General features: G+C 36.4%; 1 protein-coding gene across 1 annotated transcript in view; it reads right to left on the bottom strand.

Moving 5' to 3' along the window:
- Positions 1-2,072: 2,072 nt before the first annotated feature.
- CWC22 (CWC22 spliceosome associated protein homolog) overlaps positions 2,073-22,362 on the bottom strand; it is a 59,975-nt gene continuing 39,685 nt past the window's right edge. Inside the window, exons 15-20 of the mRNA XM_036879454.2 lie at positions 19,952-20,029; positions 10,922-11,074; positions 9,172-9,299; positions 7,553-7,654; positions 7,242-7,459; positions 2,073-2,936 (exon numbers count right to left, since the gene is read on the bottom strand). Of these exons, the coding sequence (XP_036735349.2) occupies positions 2,338-2,936; positions 7,242-7,459; positions 7,553-7,654; positions 9,172-9,299; positions 10,922-11,074; positions 19,952-20,029 (1,278 nt within the window). The 3' untranslated portion in view covers positions 2,073-2,337. The remainder of the gene's footprint in view (positions 2,937-7,241; positions 7,460-7,552; positions 7,655-9,171; positions 9,300-10,921; positions 11,075-19,951; positions 20,030-22,362) is intronic.

Genomic DNA, 22,362 nt, shown 5'->3' with positions numbered 1-22,362 from the left:
AGATATACAACATATTCAAAGGCTTTTAATAACATTTAAAAAGAAAATGTGGTGGGTATAAACTGGAGTTGTAGAAACATATCCAAGGTGAAGGGGCACAAGAGATCAGAGTAAGGAGCCAGGAAAACCATGTGGAAGTGCTGCAGTAAGGGTCTGAAAGTGTGGACATGAAGACGTCCACATTAAGAGAAGAGAAGTTCCCTAGGGCTCACACTGGGCACTCTGATCTCTCTAAGTACCAGCGGGCATTAAAGTTTGCTTGACTGGAGAAACAGTCAGTACAATAAACATGGAACAGAATGAAAGCATTTTAAAGTTCAGAAAGAACATTTAACTACATTGAAAAATGTTTGAACTGGATTGGGAAAAAACGATTAGCATGTTAAAACATGAAATCATAAGGCTGACGAATTAGGAAAGAAACAACAGGCAAGGTTAACAAAAATCACCAGGTAATACTTACTGTAAGCGTCTGTGCCTCCCTGGCAGCTCCCTGTTCCTGGGTCCCTGCCTCAGCAACCAGCTCGGCCCAAGCCCTCACTTCCTTCAGCGACCTGGCCGAACATCACCTTATCAGAGATCTTCTCTGGCCTTCCTGCGTAAAATCACCCCCACCCTCAAAATCGTGCACTCTTCACTCACTGCTTGACTTTGCTTCACAGCACTTACCACTATAAGGTATGTTACAGTTACTGTCTTTCATGACTCTCCCTTCCAAGTATAACATAAGCTCCATCAGTTGAGACTATTTTGCCCACCGTTTTCTTTCTAGTGCTCGGAACAGGACTGGGTGCTTTTAAAAGCTCAATGAACACTAGTTACATTTAAAAAGGTAATCAACTTTAATAACTTTTTAAGGTCTTAAGTACTTAATAGAAAGAATGGTTTCCCATTTTACATTTAGGAAAGAAATTATGAGCTAAGCTTAAAGTGAAGAAAATAAACTAAAATTTCTAGTCCACTGTTTTTTCCTTTTTAGCATCCCTGATGATCAGCATTCAGTTATAAAAATAGCCTCTTTTATTTCCTTTAGGGCTCACAGCCTATGTGCTCCTTAAATCCAATTTGCTGAGCTTCACAGTTCTGTGAAAGGCACTACGTCCATCTCTTCTAATGACAACTCAGCACCTTCTAACCATCACCGTAGGAGAAAATGCTAAAAATAATTTTTCCAAGCTGCTATATTCAATAAATACATTTATGGGGACAGAACAGGGGGCTAGGAGGAGGAGAAGATAATATTTCTTTATATACATGGACTTTATTGTTACTTATACTCAAGTTTTTAAACAATAAAAATAGAAAACATTTTGAATCAGAATATGCCTGAAAGCCAAACATTAAGACGGTGGCTCTATTATTCTTGAACCCGGACACCAGCTAAAATGGATTTTATGTACTTTTAAAGTGAACAAACTATAAGTAGCCTATTATGTAACATGTAAGCAGGGTTAAATGTCTGTCAGCAAATCTAGTATTTCTGAGACAATATTTTATTTTAGAAGTAGTAAATAATATGGCATGTATTAATTGTTAAGAATTACAAAGATGGAAACCTTAAAAATTCTTATAAAAATTGATTTCAGTTAGGCTGTCCACATTTCCCATGACCATGTTTTCCAATGACCTATTAATACAAATTAAAAATTAAACACATTAACTCACCAACAATGATACAATTTCAAGGCTGAGGAAAAAGCACTAATAATAAAGAATTTCAATTAAACATTAATTTAGCAGTCCAGAAAGAAGAAATGTTACCAATGAGAGAAGTCCTAATTATAATATAGCTATGTACCTGGTTTAAGAATAACATATACCTAGCTTTACCAAAGTGAAAAAAATTACACATACCTATTTTGTTCAAGACATATTATGAAACTTGGTAATTTCTCTACTTTAAAAAAAAGGGTGACCTTCTAGAAGAAATTCAAAGCACCTCATTAACAAAGCAAAAACATTAAACTCAAGTGGTTCATCTGTTTTGGTCCTCAGTTACAAATAAAAAGCCACTAATAACTCATAATAGTTCTATAAGCAACTGGAAACATCAGAAAAAAAAAAATCACTGATTCCATGAGCATTTGATCATTTTATTAACAAAATACAAGCAAGAATTACATCCCTCTCTGGTGAAACTTCCCTCTTCAAATAATTTTATGGGGAAGGCCTTGAGATGTATCAATTATAAAACACGTTAAAATGAAAACATTTTTGAAATGTACAAACACAAATCAGTACTTTATACAAGAATTCTTTATATAAAGTTTGTAGATGTAAAAAATAATTTGTTTCAACTGAATATAAAGCATGTTCAGTTTCTGTCATTCTGTAGAATTATTTTTTTTGCTTTACTGGAGACTTTTCTCTTCGCCAGTCCTGAGTTTTCTTTGATTCTTTGGACTGTTTAGAGTACCTGCTAGATTTTTCCCATTGCCTTCCGGCGTCGCCTTTCCCACTGCCATTTTGATACCTATCTTCATCACTTCTAGAATCTGAATGTTTTCGATCCTTTTCTCTTGACTTTGATCTTTCTCTTCGTCTGAAAATTTCACTGTCTTTATTTCGGTGTCTGTGCTCATTTTCAGAAAAAGAATTTCTTCTCTCTCCTCTCTTCTTTTTGGGATCACTGTGCTTATTTTCCAAATCTATTTGCACTGCTTGGTCTCTTTCACTCATACCTCTACTGTAACTATTCCATTCCAAAGGAATACCCCAGTCGGATGGGTATTTTGTTATGGGATCTTTCCAATTTGGATTCCTTGAGTTTTTATCTCTGTGTTTTTCTGACATTCTTTCTCTCTCAGTCCTTGTCTCCTGATGCCTTTGCTCTCGTCTTCTTTCTTCTTGTTTCCTATCATTTGCTCGTTGTTTCCGGATCAGTTTATCTACTTCTTTACTTCTGGTGCTCCCGTGTCCCTTCTTTCTTAGATTGGCTACACATGTAAAATGAAATATAGTTAGCTTTTATTTTAATCTTAATTTCATAATTTAACAATACATTTATTGATACACTGTAGGTGTACTAATTCGGATAAACTGCATGCGAAGCTAAATTGATTGAATGGAAAGACTGATAATAGAACATTTTACAAAATGTATAATTTTTAAGAATGTACAACATATCAACATTAGTTACCGAAGTACTGTTTTGATCATTAGTCTAAAAACAGCGCTTTGCCGGCACTGAAACCTGAGTCGAATAACATGCAATCTCCTCTCTCTTTAACTAAACTATAGCAAATTCCATAAAAATTTTGATGAAGTAATTAAAGTGGTACATTTACACTTACAAATTTATTCAAAAACAAATATTCCAGTCTACGTGCATCATAGCATATGGGATATTATGTCAGATCTGGTGTCATCAAAATACAATGATCACATGTGCCAGCTGCATCACTTCCCAAAGGTCGGGGAGCGGAGTGACCGAGTCTGCTTAACAGAATGAGTATCTATTTTTTCAAATAAAAACCTCTTCCTACCAAAACAATAGTTCCGCAATACAGTGCCGTCAGAGAAGGTCTAACTACACCAGAAAGAGAAGCTGTGTTAAGATACACAGCCACAGGCTTTATGAGAGCCATGAGGCTTGATTTCTGAGGACATTCTTCTAAAAAGGTCCTGAACAATTTATTTTACTGATATAATCATAAATATAAATATTAATTACCATGAAATAACTTACCATTTTAAGCTATAAAACAAATTTAATCACTTTGTTATTTATTGTTGGTACATAAATCAAAGGTGCTAAGATGACCAAAATTTCTGTTAAATTCACTTGTATACAGAAAGAAGAAAGAATGGTAGAAAACTGCCTATCCCTGTCCTACCTTCACCCACATCTCACTGTGCTAACCTGTATTTCCTCGGCCAAATGCCTACCCTTGGCATGGTCAGGTGGTTTGCACTTAGGATTTATTTCTCTGATTCCTACCAAGCAGTTCAGCTGAGCTGAAGCTACCCAAGCAGAAACCATCTGGTTTCTGTGCTAAATCAACACCTCTCTGACCCTGCTCTCTGCAACTCTCAGGACTTTGTCGGCACTGAAACCTGAGCCAAATAATAACATGCAATCAATCTCCTCTCTCTTTGGTGTTTGCTTTACAATTTTCTAATTTGGGGGCAGTTAATATTGTTTTTATGCTACTTAATATTTCACTAATAAAACTGAAAGCTCTCTACTGAAATTGTATAAGGCAAATTAATTTTGAATCAGCAAGATCCTTACTGCAGCAATTCATGCTGTGTTATCATCTGTTCTCAAAACGATATCATGAAATACCAAATCCTTTGGAATTAAAAGAGGTGAATGTTAAATGAACAGTGTCAGTATATTTCAATTCAAAAATAAACTTCCTGTTGAGCAAATGGAATCTTGCTCTAATAATAAAATACACTGAGAGTACAATTCTGGCTGCTACATAGTATGTAAAAGACTTTTTAGTATAATAAGCGAGAGAACAAGGATGTAAAGATCGACCTTCTAATCTACTAAGGTTACAGAGAAAACTGCTGCTTGTCTGAAATAGGCACTGAAAAACATGCGTTTTAGACAAGTAGACTATCTCTTTTTCAAACTAAGACACTCTGATGGAAGAAAGCAGAACTGACCCTGAAGAAAACCATATATACCTTTTCAGAGAATGGCACATTTGAAACAAATCCTTTACTATAGCACCTCCCCTTCTAAGTAGGATGGAGAAGGCTGTGGAAGACAAGTGCTGCTGCTGAGAACAACCAGAAATGTCAGAAAAATTTTAAATCACTTGATTAAAGGCACTCAAGATCTTGAACAACTTGAGATGCTATGAAGGAAGAAAGTGCTCAAAAAATGGACAAGGATATGTCAAAAGAACACAGAGGTCAATCTGAAGAACTCCTAATTGCCAAAGCTGAAATGCCTTGAACAAAATAAATGACAGCACTGGGCTTCAACCTGCAGAATAAGATAAATAGCCAAGAGTCTGCATCGATAAAATAGATAGTTGAATTTTAATAAACAAATGGGGGGAAGGACAACTCTATTTAACAGAAGAAATTCAATTACCAAATAAAGAAGAAAAGACAAACAGAAAAATCACCATTTGGCAAACTCCATAGTAATAAATAATACAGAAAAGATCCAAAGATGGACGCTGTAAGTAGAAGGTGACAGTGAGGGGGGGAGAGATTTGCATATTATCGAATTATCTTCCTATAAGATATTAATTTACAGAGAAAAATAGTTTATAATCAAGTAATCCAGCAGATTCAATTTAATCAAATGGTTAAAGTTAACATCACCAGTAAGACATATCAACATTATTAGATGCATTCGATAAAACACACTAAGAGAAACACACCATTTCTGAGGTGTTCTGGCCAAGAATGCATAATCCCACTCTAATCATGAGAAAACATCAGATGGACTGCCATATTGAGGGACATTTTACAAAATAAGAGACCAGAGGACTTAAAAAGTATCAGAGTCATTAAAAAACAAGGAAAGCCTGAAAGGAACTATCAGAAGTTGTAGAAGACTAAGGAGAAATACAATTAAATGCAAGTAGAATCCTGAAACAAGAAAAAGAGCATTAATGGGAAAATGGTGAAATGCAAGTAACATCTGTTGTTTGATTAATTTCCTGGCTTTGATAATTCAGCTATGTTTTATAAGATGCTAACATTAGGGGAAGTTGAGTGAGAGCTGTATGGGAATTCTCTGTACTATTTTTGCAGTTTTCTTGTAAGTCAAAAATTAGTTCAAAATAAAAAGTAAAAAATAAATGCATCAGAGAGCTGGCCAAAAAAAAAGAGGACTGGAAGGGCCTTGGTTCAAGAAAAGGCAGAGGTCAGCTGAGACAACACAGCACTTTCTCCCTGTGCTCATCTGCTGGTTCCAAGTTGCTGCTGTAGGACAGAGAAACCAAGCAGAGCTCTGGAGCTTACGCAGGACTAGAGAGACAAGAATGGAACTAGTTATTTGCAATATATACATGTGCAACAAAGGATATATACTGAGGATACCTAAAGAACTCCTACAAATCAACAGAAAAAACAACTTAATAAAACAATGGACAAAGGGCTTGAATAGCTACATAACTGAAAAGAAAATATCCAGATGGCTAATAATATATAAAATGGCACTCAATGTCATTAGTGATCAAGGAAATACAAACTAAAAACACAGTGTAATACCATTACACATCTATTAGAATGGCTAAAATGACACAGATGGCCAATTAAAGTGTTACTAAGGATGGGAGCTACTGGAACTCTCATACATGGCTGACAGGATGTAAACTGGGACAATCACTTGGAAAACTTTGGCAGTATCTACTAAAGCTAAGTATACATGCAACCTACAACCCTGTGACTCTCCCTCTCGTGCATACCCAACAGTGTGTGTGTGTGTGTGTACACACACATATAGAGTCACCAAAAGATATGTACAAGAATATTCATAGGAACACTATTTGTAAATCTAAGTTGCCACTGAGTAAAAAGGATATTAAATATACTGTGGAATATTCCAATAGTGGAAAACTATACAGCAACATGAATGAAGTATATAACTAAATGTAATAATATGGATTACTCTCACAAAAGTAATTCTGAAAGACAGTCCAGACATAAGGGAGATCATACATAAAGTTAAAAACAAGCAAAACTAATTTATGTAATTACAAATCAGAATGGTAGCTGCCATGAGGCAGTGGACAGGAAGAGTCCACTAAAAGTGGTACTAACAGAGATAGGAAACCAGGAGGGCTTACAGGGTACTGGTAATTCTAGTTCTGGTTGCTAGCTACACGGATGTGTGCTCTTTATGAAAATGTATATATCTATATACCTATAAGGTATGCAATGAATATCTGGTAATGTAAAAAACTAACAAAGCTTTAACATAAAAGTAAAAAACTAAAATTAAAAAAAATATATAATCATCAGGAAAGCTATAAACTAGATTATAGATGTTATGAATGGTATTTTAGTCATCACTCAAATATTTGCCAATGAAACATATCCATTTCTTTGAAGAGGATTCCAAAAAGGTAATATTAGCATTATAAATGTTTTAGTTCACTACAGCCTGCAATAGTGCAGATGATTATTTATATTATTAATTGAGGCTTTTACACAACTGAACTCTAAAATAAACAAGCAATCAAATTATTTTCTTCCCTCATTGTAAACATCACCAGCAATAGACTTGTTAGAAAAGAGCATGATCAATTATAAATGAGTTTCAATACCTGAGGCAGAACTCTGACTACTGGCGGATGAAGAATCACTGTCTTCACTGGAGGACTCTGAACTGCTGTCACTGCTGTCCGAGTCGGAGGCAGAGGAGTCAGACTCTGAGGAGGAGGATGCGGAAGAAGAGGAGGGGGAGGACTTATCTGGTTCCACATCTGGTTTCTGTGCCACAATGACCTTTGGTGTATTTTTGAGATGCTCACGCAATTCATCCCTAATTAAAAATATAATCTGTTAGAGTCTGCTTTAAAGACAATTGTGAGATAATTTTTTAAGTTGAAAATACAATTCAGAAAATTATCCTTACGTTAAACCTCCAAGACCTATAGAAGTAAAGAAGTTGATGGCAAACCGAGTATTTCTTGGATTATCTCGGGGTAATAACCCTTCAAAGAATGGCTGTAGGGTTCTAAAAAAGGAGGAAAAAATGAACAAAAGCAGACAGATTATTCAAAGATAAAAAAGCAAAATTCTTATACAACCATTTGTCAGATTTTCTACATATTAAATTAGTAAATAAAATACAACCAAGTAAGTTTTTATTATCATTTATTAGGTTAGGCTACATGTTATATATGAAATGTGTAGAATCAAGTCTTAATTTACTAAACTAGATTTCTATAATTATACAAGAGAGGAAGTGTTGAAAAACTTTTTTATATCCCCCCAAGAACAGATATATATGCAACATATATATATATAAAATGTAAATGTATATACAGAAAGGTTAAAAAAAACTCTTTCTCTGTTGTGTGTATGTATATATATATATATATAATATATATACATGCATGCATACACAGCACAGCATAGTAGTCACTGAAAGGCAGAAATCATAGATGAAGACCACATAATCACTATTTCTAAGGAGGGGAACAAACAAAAACATTAACATACAATGCGGTTTTAACTGCTTCACTGGGTCAGGAAAAACTGTTTCACTGGAAAAGGTACATATAAGAAGAATGGTCAAGAGTTTGTGGGATAGAACAAGAGAGGGAGTTCCCAGCTCTGGTAACAGAGGCAAGGAAGCAGGAATGAGACTGTCCTGCTGAACAGGCTGGGCAGTATTGGTGTGGCTAGAGGGCAGCTTGCTGGCACGAGGAGATGAGCCTGGTAAAGAACACTGGGACAAGCAAATAAGTAAATGAAGCCAATGGTGGGGTAGGTGGGATAGCCCAGACTGGGCAGGCAGAACATAGGATGGACCCTTGGAGAATTCTGGAAAGGCAGGCTGAGAAGACACAGACTGAGAGGAGTGAGGCAGGAGGAGAAGAAAGGAGCCACAGTGAGCAGAGGCCAGCTGTGAGTGAGGCTGAGAAGTCAAGGGTACGGTGAGGCCTGAGAAAGGCTAGATTTGGCAGGTAGTCACTAAGAATTTGAAAGGGTAATTTCAGTAGTGTAAATGACGTAGAAGCTCATGGGAGTGGCGATGGGCAAACTAAATAAACAGGCAAGAAAACTGGGATAAGGATTATTACATAAGAGTCCTGGGACAAGCACCAGGCTCAGTATAATACTCTGAACAAGCACATCACTGATATTCATCTGTATATACTCACAAGTGTCCATTGATTATAAAAAACTATCATTCTAAGGTTCAAAATTAGGGTAAAAATGAAAATAAAATTTTAAATATTCATCACTGAAGAACTCCAGTGAACATGCAAAAACAATTTTGTGTGCTCCAACTAGATGAAAATTTGAGTCATAATTTCTGTGTTTCTCTACTTGAACTAAAAACCACTCTTAAAAATTGCTTGTTGTCCTGTGCTACAGAACATGAGATTCAGAGTAGTAAAGAATAGATGAAGGAAGTACTAAGGGCTTAACTCTTGTGTTTATAACCAAGAATGAACTTGTCACTAAAGTGGAGGAAAACCCCTGATGACAGTAAGAATAAAAAGTGCTTAATGATTAACTTACTCATCCTTTAATCTGGCATTAAGTTTAGGAAGACCCATGTATTCACACAGTTCTTGGAAAAATATTTTGACAAAAATTCTGCTGGATGATGTAGTGGTTTCTTCACTCAGCTTTATACATTCAAGAACCTGAAAATTAAAATTAAAAAAACCCCACAATTTTATTTTGTTCAAAAGACAGAGTGAGCAATAGTTATAACTAAGTGTCCTGTAAAATTATGATTTTTCTTCATCTTCAATCAGAATTATCTCTGGATATTATCCCTGTGCTAACACATATTATTTCTTGGCAAAGTTTAAGACTACTTCTATATGCTAATTTTCAAAGTGTTAAGATGCTATAGAAATAGAGTTCATTCTCTTTCTTGAGTAATGTGCTTTTTATAGCAGGGTATATTCTGTCTTGAGTATATAAAGATGAAGAAAAGATTACTAGCTCCTAAACTTCACTAACCAAAATGTGGGAGTATGAGGGTTTGGGGCAAAATGGCATTTAGAGCATTAGGCTATTATATAGTACATATAACACACAATAAGGTAAAGACAGAGTGATGACTTGTTCTGAATACTAAGACAGGCTTAAAAACTGAAGCTCACATAGAAATGGTTTGGGGCAAATAAAAATAAAAGAAACCTCCATATTTTACGAGTTATGTGTTCCATCTGCATTGACTGTTTAAACTTTGATTTGTTTTCCCAAAGAGAGGGAAAAAAATAAGTAAAAATTGTTAGGAATACACTCCTAGGTTAGCTAACAAAATACCTATTAATGCAGCTGGACATACTTTATGTTAAAATATTACAAAAATCTATCCAATGTTATAAGCTCAGTGATGCTGCTTCATTCTACCATTAGGTTGTAGGATTCTACAATGTGATCCTCTTCTTTCTTTGTCCTTGAATGTAATTTCTTTCTTCTTAAATTCCCTCAGCAACTTTACTTTTCTTGTAATCTATCACTTTTTGTCTCGTATTATTGTTATGGGCATATCTTACCTCTTCTCTTACATGGTAAGCTCCTCGAAATTAGGGACCACATACAATTCACTATGAATACCCAGTATCTCTCTTAGTGAAAGGGCACATAGTTGGTGACTAAATAAATGGTTGCTGAATGAAACTAGTTTTACAGTAAATGCCAGATTCATGAATACATTTCAAATTCCATCCAGTGAACATTTCCCCATTAAGAATATCTTTCCTTATTCTAACATATGACTACAGGCACTCCTCTCTACAGCTTACTCAAACTCAGTGTTTGCTAAAAAGAACACATTCTGCTAGGATAATCATTTCACTCATGTCCTAACCAGAGGAGCCACTGACAGTTATTCCCTCAGGAAATGGGCGGCTAACTCAGGGATGTATGACCCTCAAACTACTGGTGTAAGTGAATGAGTTTGCATGCACATATGTGCACACAGAGAAGATGATGAAAACCTGTAACATTTTCCCTGAAAACACTCCTACCCATCACTATTAAAAAGCATTGTGATATTTAGATTGTTAATATCATCCACGATATTTTCTACATTCATATATATTATTTACTTACCTTTTGATCCCAAGTAACATGACTTCCCATGTTACAATATAACTTAAATGATAGCTATTATAGTAAAAGCTTGCTACAGATTTCATTTTAAAGTACATTTCCTACATAGCAAAAGTGTGGCTACGTTAAACTTCATACCCATTTGAGAAAAAAAGGGGATTAGGAAGGAAGAATAATTATTGACCCATCTACTTACACTCCATGGAAGTGAATCAGTGTATAAGAGGTGAGCAAACATCTTAGCAACATTTCTCAACTTGTTTGTTTCCAAGCGGTGGATGGTATCATATTGTTCTTTGAATATACTTTCAAATGACTCCATGTATTCTTTTTTTAGCATGCAAAATCGCTAATAAATAAAAAAAATTGAATGTCAACACCATTATGAGCATATTAAATCCCAAATTTGTTGAACCAAAAATTGATAAATATTTTGTGTATCATACCACTCAATCTTTCTGTGTTGTATGATATGACACTCAAAAAATAAGTTAGACATGTAAACTCTACTCAGAGCAGAGGGGGCGGAAGATGGCGGCGTGAGTAGAGCAGCGGAAATCTCCTCCCAAAACAACATATATCTATGAAAATATAACAAAGACAACCCTTCCCAGAATAAAGACCAGAGGACACAGGACAATATCCAGACCACATCCGCACCTGAGAGAACCCAGCACCTCGCGAAGGGGGTAAGATACAAGCCCCGGCCCCGCGGGAGCCGAGCGCCCCTCCCCCCAGCTCCCGGCGGGAGAAGAGCAGACAGAGCGGGAGGGAGACGGAGCCCAGGGCTGCCGAACACCCAGCCCCAGCCATCCGGGCCAGAGTGCAGGGCCCTCGATACTGGGAAAACAGGGCAGCAAGAACAGTGAGCAGGCACTGGAGGCTGGGCGACAGAGGAATAAGAAAAGCGCGCGACCATTTTTTTTTTTTGCTTTTTTGCTGCTTTGTTTTGGCGAGCGCTTTTTGGAAGTCTTAAAGGGACAGGGACCCCAACATTAGGGAAACAGGGCAGAAAGACCGGTGAGCAGAGGCCTGAGGCTGGCACCGGAGAATAAAGAAAAACGAACGACCACCTTTTTTTTTTTTTTTTAATTAAAAAAAAATTTTTTTTTTTTTTAATTAAAAAAAATTTTTTTTTCTTGTGGTCGTTGTTTTGTTTTGGCGGGTGCTTTTTGGAAGTCTTAAAGGGGCAGGGCGGGTCACTTAATCCAGAGGTAGGGAATCCGGGATCTCTGGGCACCCTAACCCCTGGGCTGCAGGGAGCAGGGAGGCCCCTTACGGAGATAAATAGCCTCCCAGCAGCCCCTGCTCCAACGCGACTCCACCATTTTGGAGTAGCTGCCCGAGCCAGGCCACGCCCACAGCAACAGCGGAGATTAACTCCATAGCAGCCGGGCAGGAAGCAGAAACCCTGTCTGCGCGCAGCTGCGCAGCACAAGCCACTAGAGGCCGCTGTTCTCCCAGGAGAGGAGGGCCACAAACCAACAAGAAAGGAAGTCCTTCCAGCCGTCACTCGTCCCAGTTCTGCAGACTATTCCTATCACCATGAAAAGGCAAAGCTACAGGCAGACAAAGATCACAGAGACAACACCAGAGAAGGAGACAGACCTAACCAGTCTTCCCGACAAAGAATTCAAAATAAGAATCATAAACATGCTGACAGAGATGCAGAGAAATACGCAAGAAAAATGGGATGAAGTCCGGAAAGAGATCACAGATGCCAGAAAGGAGATCGCAGAAATGAAACAAACTCTGGAAGGGTTTATAAGCAGAATGGATAGAATGCAAGAGGCCATTGATGGAATTGAAATCAGAGAACAGGAATGCATAGAAGCTGACATAGAGAGAGACAAAAGGATCTCCAGGAATGAAACAATATTAAGAGAACTGTGTGACCAATCTAAAAGGAGCAATATCCGTATTATAGGGGTCCCAGAAGAAGAAGAGAGAGGCAAAGAGATGGAAAGTATCTTAGAAGAAATAATTGCTGAAAACTTCCCCACACTGGGGGAGGAAGTAATCAAACAGACCACGGAAATACACAGAACCCCCAACAGAAAGGATCCAAGAAGGGCAACACCAAGACACATAATAATTAAAATGGCAAAGATCAAGGACAAGGAAAGAGTGTTAAAGGCAGCTAGAGAGAAAAAGGTCACCTATAAAGGGAAACCCATCAGGCTAACGTCAGATTTCTCAACAGAAACCCTACAGGCCAGAAGAGAATGGCATGATATATTTAATACAATGAAACAGAAGGGCCTTGAACCAAGGATACTGTATCCAGCACGACTATCATTCAAATATGACGGTGGGATTAAACAATTCCCAGACAAACAAAAGCTGAGGGAATTTGCTTTCCACAAACCACCTCTACAGAACATCTTACAGGGACTGCTCTAGATGGGAGCACTCCTAGAAAGAGCACAGCACAAAACACCCAACATATGAAGAATCGAGGAGGAGGAACAAGAAGGGAGAGAAGAAAAGAATCTCCAGACAGTGTATATAACAGCTCAATAAGCGAGCTAAGTTAGGCAGTAAGATACTAAAGAGGCTAACCTTGAACCTTTGGTAACCACGAATTTAAAGCCTGCAATGGCAATCAGTACATATCTTTCAATAGTCACCCTAAATGTTAATGGGTTGAATGCACCAATCAAAAGACACAGAGTAACAGAATGGATAAAAAAGCAAGACCCATCTATATGCTGCTTACAAGAAACTCACCTCAAACCCAAAGACATGTACAGACTAAAAGTCAAGGGATGGAAAAACATATTTCAAGCAAACAACAGTGAGAAGAAAGCAGGGGTTGCAGTACTAATATCAGACAAAATAGACTTCAAAACAAAGAAAGTAACAAGAGATAAAGAAGGACACTACATAATGATAAAGGGCTCAGTCAAACAAGAGGATATAACCATTCTAAATATATATGCACCCAACACAGGAGCACCAGCATATGTGAAACAAATACTAACAGAACTAAAGGGGGATATAGACTGCAATGCATTCATTCTAGGAGACTTCAACACACCACTCACCCCAAAGGATAGATCCACTGGGCAGAAAATAAGTAAGGACACGGAAGCACTGAACAACACAGTAGAGCAGATGGACCTAATAGACATCTATAGAACTCTACATCCAAAAGCAGCGGGATATACATTCTTCTCAAGTGCACATGGAACATTCTCCAGAATAGACCACATACTAGGCCACAAAAAGAGCCTCAGAAAATTCCAAAAGATTGAAATCCTACCAACCAACTTTTCAGACCACAAAGGCATAAAACTAGAAATAAACTGTACAAAGAAAGCAAAGAGGCTCACAAACACATGGAGGCTTAACAACACGCTCCTAAATAATCAATGGATCAATGACCAAATCAAAATGGAGATCCAGCAATATATGGAAACAAATGACAACAACAACACTAAGCCCCAACTTCTGTGGGACACAGCAAAAGCAGTCTTAAGAGGAAAGTATATAGCAATCCAAGCATATTTAAAAAAGGAAGAGCAATCCCAAATGAAGGGTCTAATGTCACAATTATCGAAATTGGAAAAAGAAGAACAGATGAGGCCTAAGGTCAGTAGAAGGAGGGACATAATAAAGATCAGAGAAGAAATAAATAAAATTGAGAAGAATAAAACAATAGCAAAAATCAATGAAACCAAGAGCTGGTTCTTCGAGAAAATAAACAAAATAGATAAGCCTCTAGCCAGACTTATTAAGAAGAAAAGAGAATCAACACAAATCAACAGTATCAGAAACGAGAAAGGAAAAATCACGACGGACCCCACGGAAATGCAAAGAATTATTGGAGAATACTATGAAAACCTATATGCCAACAAGCTGGGAAACCTAGGAGAAATGGACAACTTCCTAGAAAAATATAACCTTCCAAGATTGACCCAGGAAGAAACAGAAAATCTAAACAGACCAATTACCAGCAACGAAATTGAAGAGGTAATCAAAAAACTACCAAAGAACAAAACCCCCGGGCCAGATGGATTTAACTCGGAATTTTATCAGACATACAGGGAAGACATAATACCCATTCTCCTTAAAGTTTTCCAAAAAATAGAGGAGGAGGGGATACTCCCAAACTCATTCTATGAAGCTAACATCACCCTAATACCAAAACCAGGCAAAGACACCACCAAAAAAGAAAACTACAGACCAATATCCCTGATGAACGTAGATGCAAAAATACTCAACAAAATATTAGCAAACCGAATTCAAAAATACATCAAAAGGATCATACACCATGACCAAGTGGGATTCATTCCAGGGATGCAAGGATGGTACAACATTCGAAAGTCCATCAACATCATCCACCACATCAACAAAAAGAAAGACAAAAACCACATGATCATCTCCATAGATGCTGAAAAAGCATTTGACAAAGTTCAACATCCATTCATGTTAAAAACTCTCAGCAAAAATGGGAATAGAGGGCAAGTACCTCAACATAATAAAGGCCATCTATGATAAACCCACAGCCAACATTATATTGAACAGCGAGAAGCTGAAAGCATTTCCTCTGAGATCGGGAACTAGACAGGGATGCCCACTCTCTCCACTGTTATTTAACATAGTACTGGAGGTCCTAGCCACGGCAATCAGACAAAATAAAGAAATACAAGGAATCCAGATTGGTAAAGAAGAAGTTAAACTGTCACTATTTGCAGATGACATGATACTGTACATAAAAAACCCTAAAGACTCCACCCCAAAACTACTAGAACTGATATCGGAATACAGCAAAGTTGCAGGATACAAAATCAACACACAGAAATCTGTGGCTTTCCTATATACTAACAATGAACCAACAGAGAGAGAAATCAGGAAAACAACTCCATTCACAATTGCATCAAAAAAAATAAAATACTTAGGAATAAACCTAACCAAAGAAGTGAAAGACTTATACTCTGAAAACTACAAGTCACTCTTAAGAGAAATTAAAGGGGACACTAACAGATGGAAACTCATCCCATGCTCGTGGCTAGGAAGAATTAATATCGTTAAAATGGCCATCCTGCCCAAAGCAATATACAGATTTGATGCAATCCCTATGAAACTACCAGCAACATTCTTCAATGAACTGGAACAAATAATTCAAAAATTCATATGGAAACACCAAAGACCCCGAATAGCCAAAGCAATCCTGAGAAAGAAGAATAAAGTAGGGGGGATCTCACTCCCCAACTTCAAGCTCTACTATAAAGCCATAGTAATCAAGACAATTTGGTACTGGCACAAGAGCAGAGCCACAGACCAATGGAACAGACTAGAGAATCCAGACATTAACCCAGACATATATGGTCAATTAATATTTGATAAAGGAGCCATGGACATACAATGGCGAAATGACAGTCTCTTCAACAGGTGGTGCTGGCAAAACTGGACAGCTACATGTAGGAGAATGAAACTGGACCATTGTCTAACCCCATATACAAAGGTAAACTCAAAATGGATCAAAGACCTGAATGTAAGCCATGAAACCATTAAACTCTTGGAAGAAAACATAGGCGAAAACCTCTTAGACATAAACATGAGTGACCTCTTCTTGAACATATCTCCCCGGGCAAGGAAAACAACAGCAAAAATGAGTAAGTGGGACTATATTAAGCTGAAAAGCTTCTGTACAGCAAAAGACACCATCAATAGAACAAGAAGGATCCCTACAGTATGGGAGAATATATTTGAAAATGACACATCCGATAAAGGCTTGACGTCCAGAATATATAAGGAGCTCTCACGCCTCAACAAACAAAAAACAAATAACCCAATTAAAAAATGGGCAGAGGAACTGAACAGACAGTTCTCCAAAAAAGAAATACAGATGGCCAACAGACACATGAAAAGATGCTCCACATCGCTAATTATCAGAGAAATGCAAATTAAAACTACAATGAGGTATCACCTCACACCAGTAAGGATGGCTGCCATCCAAAAGACAAACAACAACAAATGTTGGCGAGGCTGTGGAGAAAGGGGAACCCTCCTACACTGCTGGTGGGAATGTAAGTTAGTTCAACCATTGTGGAAAGCAGTATGGAGGTACATCAAAATGCTCAAAACAGACTTACCATTTGACCCAGGAATTGCACTCCTAGGAATTTACCCTAAGAATGCAGCAATCAAGTTTGAGAAAGACAGATGCACCCCTATGTTTATTGCAGCACTATTTACAATAGCCAAGAATTGGAAGCAACCTAAATGTCCATCAATAGATGAATGGATAAAGAAGATGTGGTACATATACACAATGGAATACTACTCAGCTATAAGAAAAGGGCAAATCCAATCATTTGCAGCAACATGGATGGAGCTGGAGGGTATTATGCTCAGTGAAACAAGCCAAGCGGAGAAAGAGAAATACCAAATGATTTCACTTATCTGTGGAATATAAGAACAAAGGAAAAACTGAAGGAACAAAACAGCAGCAGAATCACAGAACTCAAGAATGGACTAACAGGTACCAAAGGGAAAGGGACTGGGGAGGATGGATGGGTAGGGAGGGAAAAGGGGGGGGTATTAAGATTAACATGCATGGGGGGGTAGGAGAAAAGGGAGGGCTGTACAACACAGAGAAGGCAAGTAGTGATTCTACAACATTTTGCTATGCTGATGGACAGTGACTGTAAAGGGGTTTATAGGGGAGACCTGGTATAGGGGAGAGCCTAGTAAACATAATATTCGTCATGTAAGTGTAGATTAGTGATAGCAAAAAAAAAAAAAAAAAAAAGGGCAGTTCCTGTGTGGTAACCTCCAACGAGTTCTACACAAGGGTATAAAGGGCATATAAAAGTGTAGGCAAAGGGTCTGTTTGTGTTTATACAGAGGATCAAAGCCTAATTGGGCTACCCCGAAAATGAACTAAGATACGATATGAAAAAGAACTTCCAACATCTGCACTCTCTGGAAGACTCATGCCAGAAGATGATCATCAAAAAACCCCAACAAAGATCCACGCACTGCTACAGCTGTAGATGCACTCATCCCACCAGTTCCTGGACTTGCCATGGGAATGAGGAAGGAGATATCTAAGCTGGCCTGTACATACAGTAAAACAACAAAATTGGACTGGATCTATACTGTTGGAACTCAACCAAGAATTTGGAGAAGTGCAAATTGTAGCGCTCCAAAGTCTTACAACTACAAACTATTTATTGTTAAAAGAACATATGGCATGTGAACAGTCCCCAGGAATGGGTTGTTTTAATTTGTCTGATTTCTCTCAGACTGTTCAAGTTCATTTGGACAATATCCACCATATCATAGATAAGTTTTCACAAATGCCTAAGGTGCCTAACTGGTTTTCTTGGTTTCACTGCAGATGGCTAGTAATTACAGATATGCTTTGGTTATGTAACTATACTCCTATTATGTTAATGTGTGTGTGCAATTTAAGTAGAAGCTTAAAACCTATACATGCTGAAGTTACTCTACAAGAAGATATATCAAAGAAATAATCAATCTTCCCATGTTTTCTTCCGCCTGCTACTTCTATAGCTTTTCTTCTTCCTTCCTAATTACAACCCTTAAATAGAATTCGTGCCTCATATCAAATTTACCGAGTATCATAATTCTTCCAAGTGGTAAAGATACCTCAAGACAAATGATGGGCATAGAAGCCACAGGGCATAAATATGCAAAGAAGTAAAAAGCTAACTTTTTCAAACAAAAAGGCTTCTCTCTCACTTACCAACTTCACATTTCCCTGTATGGCCCCGGAAGATGACTGGTTAGCCAGAGACGGGTAAGATTCCTCAAGGGAGGAACAACCTAAGACAGGCACAGTCGCAGGGGGGCCATCAGGTGAGAAATTGGGGATCAACAGAGGTGAGGCTTAGAACCTCACCCCCCCGTTCTGAGAGAAATCTTCTGCATACGTGGATGTTTTATTGCCCTTGTCTAGCTTGGATTAACACATAGTCTACAGGCACACACCTGATCATCTACATGTGCTCTCTTACAACACTAAACTATATTTTCTACCTTTATCTTGTATCTACCTACCACTTCAGCATTTTATTAAAAATAATAATAATAAAGAGAGAAATGTGGTATCCACATATAAATCAAGTATAAAAACCAAATGAGTATTCATATTTGAACTGACTGTTTATAGTTCATAATGCATGAGCAAAACCGAAAGTTTCTGTGATGACTGCCCTTGTACTGTTCACTATGTAACTTATTCATTATGTAAGAATTTGTTCTACATGTAAAAACTTGTTTGTTATGCCTCAGAAGATTGGAGACTGACAAAAATTAGGCTTGGGGTGGAATAATGATTGTGCATTGAGCATTGACTCCCCTATACAGAATTTTATTGTCGTTAACAACCATTTGATCAATAAATATGAGAGATGCCCTCACAAAAAAAAAAAAAAAAAAAAAAAAAAAGGACAGACTTCCAATGGTAAAATAAATTAGTAACCGGGATGTAAGGTATAGCATAAGGAATATAGTCAAGATATTGTAACAGCCTGGTAGGGTGATAGCTGGAACCTAGAATTATGTATATAAATGTTCTACCACTCTGTTGTACACTTGAAACTCATGTAATGTAATACTGTGTGTCAACTACCCTTCAATAAAAAATAATTATTAAAAAAAAAAAAAAAAAAAAAACTCTACTCAGAGCAGAAAAAAAAAAAAAAAAAAAAGTTAATATGTATCGTCTCTATCTACCTGGGACTCATATGCTAAAAGAAAATTATACAGACAGCTAACTGATCACAGACACATACACGTGTCTACTATACAAATATACTTCTCTGTGGGTAGAGTTTAGACTTAAAAATTATTTTAGCTCATACTCTATTTGTGTTGCCTGAATATGTACCTGACTTCAGAAATTGCTTTTTAATTTTGGAAAAAAACAGCATTTAATTGTCTTCTTTCGGAAATTGTTACAAAGCATGTATAATTTCAAAAAGTTCTGGAAGAGTGCAATGCAATGTTAAGACACTATAAAAATAAAGTGGGAAGGGTGGAAGCTGCAGAGAGTGGGAAACCCAAGGGAGGGGGAACAATTTGCTTTTAGCAAAGATACGTCATTATATATTAGACAAGGCCACAAGTAGACCTATTAATTCACAATATTCATATTAATAATTCCCATATTGATTTCATTAAATTTTAACAAGGAAAAAAAAAGGCTAGATCATTAAATTTCAACAAGAAAAATGAGGCTGGAACTCACCCCAGCTAATAAGCCAAAAAATTTCTCATATGTCCTTTGTTGGGCACAGCAATCAAGTATCATGTTGCAGAGTTCTTTCTATTCAGAAAACAAATTATATTCATGATTCAAAACAATGAATCCACGCTGCATAATAATTTATATGATATCGACAACCAGAATTTTTAAATAAGGTTTTAAAAACAGAACACTTCCAAAGCTTTGTGAACTTTAGTTACTAAGACAAAATAAAAAATTCAATCTATGTCAAGCCTACAGTTCTTTAAACCATGGCTGACAGGTTCCATAGTTGTTTATGCTAATTAGATTGATTAGAGAATTCTAAATTCATGTAAGTATGTATGTACCACTTCCAGAAAACCTTGTATATGAAACAAATATATCAAGAGACTGAATATACTGTATTCTAAAAAGACTGACACAGAATTCTTTTAAATACAGATCACCAATACAACATGTAACAACTCGGTTATATACCTTCCAAAGATTTAAGCTCAGTTATTAAGGAATATATTTAATTAGAATAATTAAGGCTGAATTTTTCTAGCAGCAAGATACATGGTATGCACATAGGTCTGTCTATACAAACAGATGCAGTTATTCCATAACTGCTGGAATAACATTGTTCAATCAGTTATTTACATGCCTTGAAACCCTATGAAAATTCTGTTGAACTAATAAACACAAGAATAAATCCAGGATCAGGAAATACTTCATCATCACAAATGATTTACAATTAACAAATATTAATTCCTAATATAATCCTAATAATACATGTGTTAGTTATAGCAATTTCAAAGGTGACAAAACATAGGAAACATGGACAAATCAATGGAGACAAAATGAAAAGAGGCATAAATTTATTCTCTGACCACTGCTGCAGAATTGACTAAATATAAATATAAATCTTCTATAGGAGATTTTCTTATCAGAAAGCTTATAATTATTTTATTCCAAATACAGCAACTGTAATATATTTGCTTTCTACAAACAGCAAGCCTATAAAATATAATGTATACCCTTTTAGTCCATTTTTACTTTTATTTAATTTTACCTTTATATTTTCAATTAGGAATTTTGACATTTTGCTATATTTAATAACATGAGATGCAATCTAAGCAAATATTGTAAATATTGTAAGAAATTAAGTCGGTATGTATTTACTACATATATCTACATGCAAGGGGGAGGAAAGGAACCCTGGATAAACACAAAACAGACACTCTAGAATACTGTTGTCCAGCATGGTAGCCCCTAGCTACATGTAGCTATTTAAACTTAAAATTACATAAAATTTTAATTCCTCAGTCATACAAGCCACATTTTAAGTATTCAAAAGCTACATGCGACTAGTGGTTACTGTACTGAACAGTGCAGAACATGAATATTTCTATCACTGGAAAGTTTTATTGGACAACACTGTTCTAAAGCTGATAATCTACTTTTAAGGCAATCTCCTCAAAGGCTTTACTTCACAATACAGAGTTATTTTTAGACATCATTGTATTACTAAATTATTATTTTTAAAGATTAGTCACAAGGTACCTCAATTAAATGAATGTTTACAAATGTCCAAATTCTGAAAAGGTATTTTATCAAAATTTAAGATAGTACTAAAGATAATTAAAATGAGGCTTTTGAGTTTTACCATATTATGTTAACTTGATGTATTAAAAGGCATTTTCCAACTTTTTCTACAAACAGTATTTTAAAGTAACATGTTAATCAGGGTTTTAAACAGTATAACATGGTAATATGCTTATGATACTGCTAATAAAGTCAGTAAACTTGAAAACAAATTACTTCCTTCCCTAGACTAAATGCAATTACAAGAATTATTCCCTGTGGCTTATAATAATTAAGTATTTTAACATTTTAATTAAATATTACAGTGATTTTAGGGAAAGTGTTTTGAGTACATGAAAATAGATACACTAAGAAATACTCTTCCAAACGTTATCAAAATATTTTGAGGTTAGTTCTAGGACAACTATTCTCTGGATTAATATTAATAAAATTTATAATGATTTAATTATACTCATCAAATAATGTGACAAGATAATACAGTAATTTCAGTTTCAATTATAATTTTAAAGGTTAATTCACTAACTTATTTCCTTCCAGTGATGACATGTCAAGTGCACCCAAAGTACAAACAAATATACTAATAAATAAACTTTAAGTGGGAAAAAATGATGTTTAAAACTTGAAATGAATCATTTCTTTTTAAAATTCAATGCCATGTCATTTCAAGAATCAATGTTCTAGAACACACGTTGGTAAATTTTTCTGTGTAAGGTAGGTAGTAAATATTTTAGGCTTTAGAGGCCATCTGGCTTCTGTTGCAATTAGTCAATTCCACTGCTATTGGGTGAAAGCAGCCATATATATCAACGAATGGGCATGGCTGC

Source organism: Manis pentadactyla, chromosome 6, assembly GCF_030020395.1.
Source record: "Manis pentadactyla isolate mManPen7 chromosome 6, mManPen7.hap1, whole genome shotgun sequence".
NCBI classification, from domain to species: domain Eukaryota; kingdom Metazoa; phylum Chordata; class Mammalia; order Pholidota; family Manidae; genus Manis; species Manis pentadactyla.
This window is presented reverse-complemented; position numbering and strand designations above follow the sequence as displayed.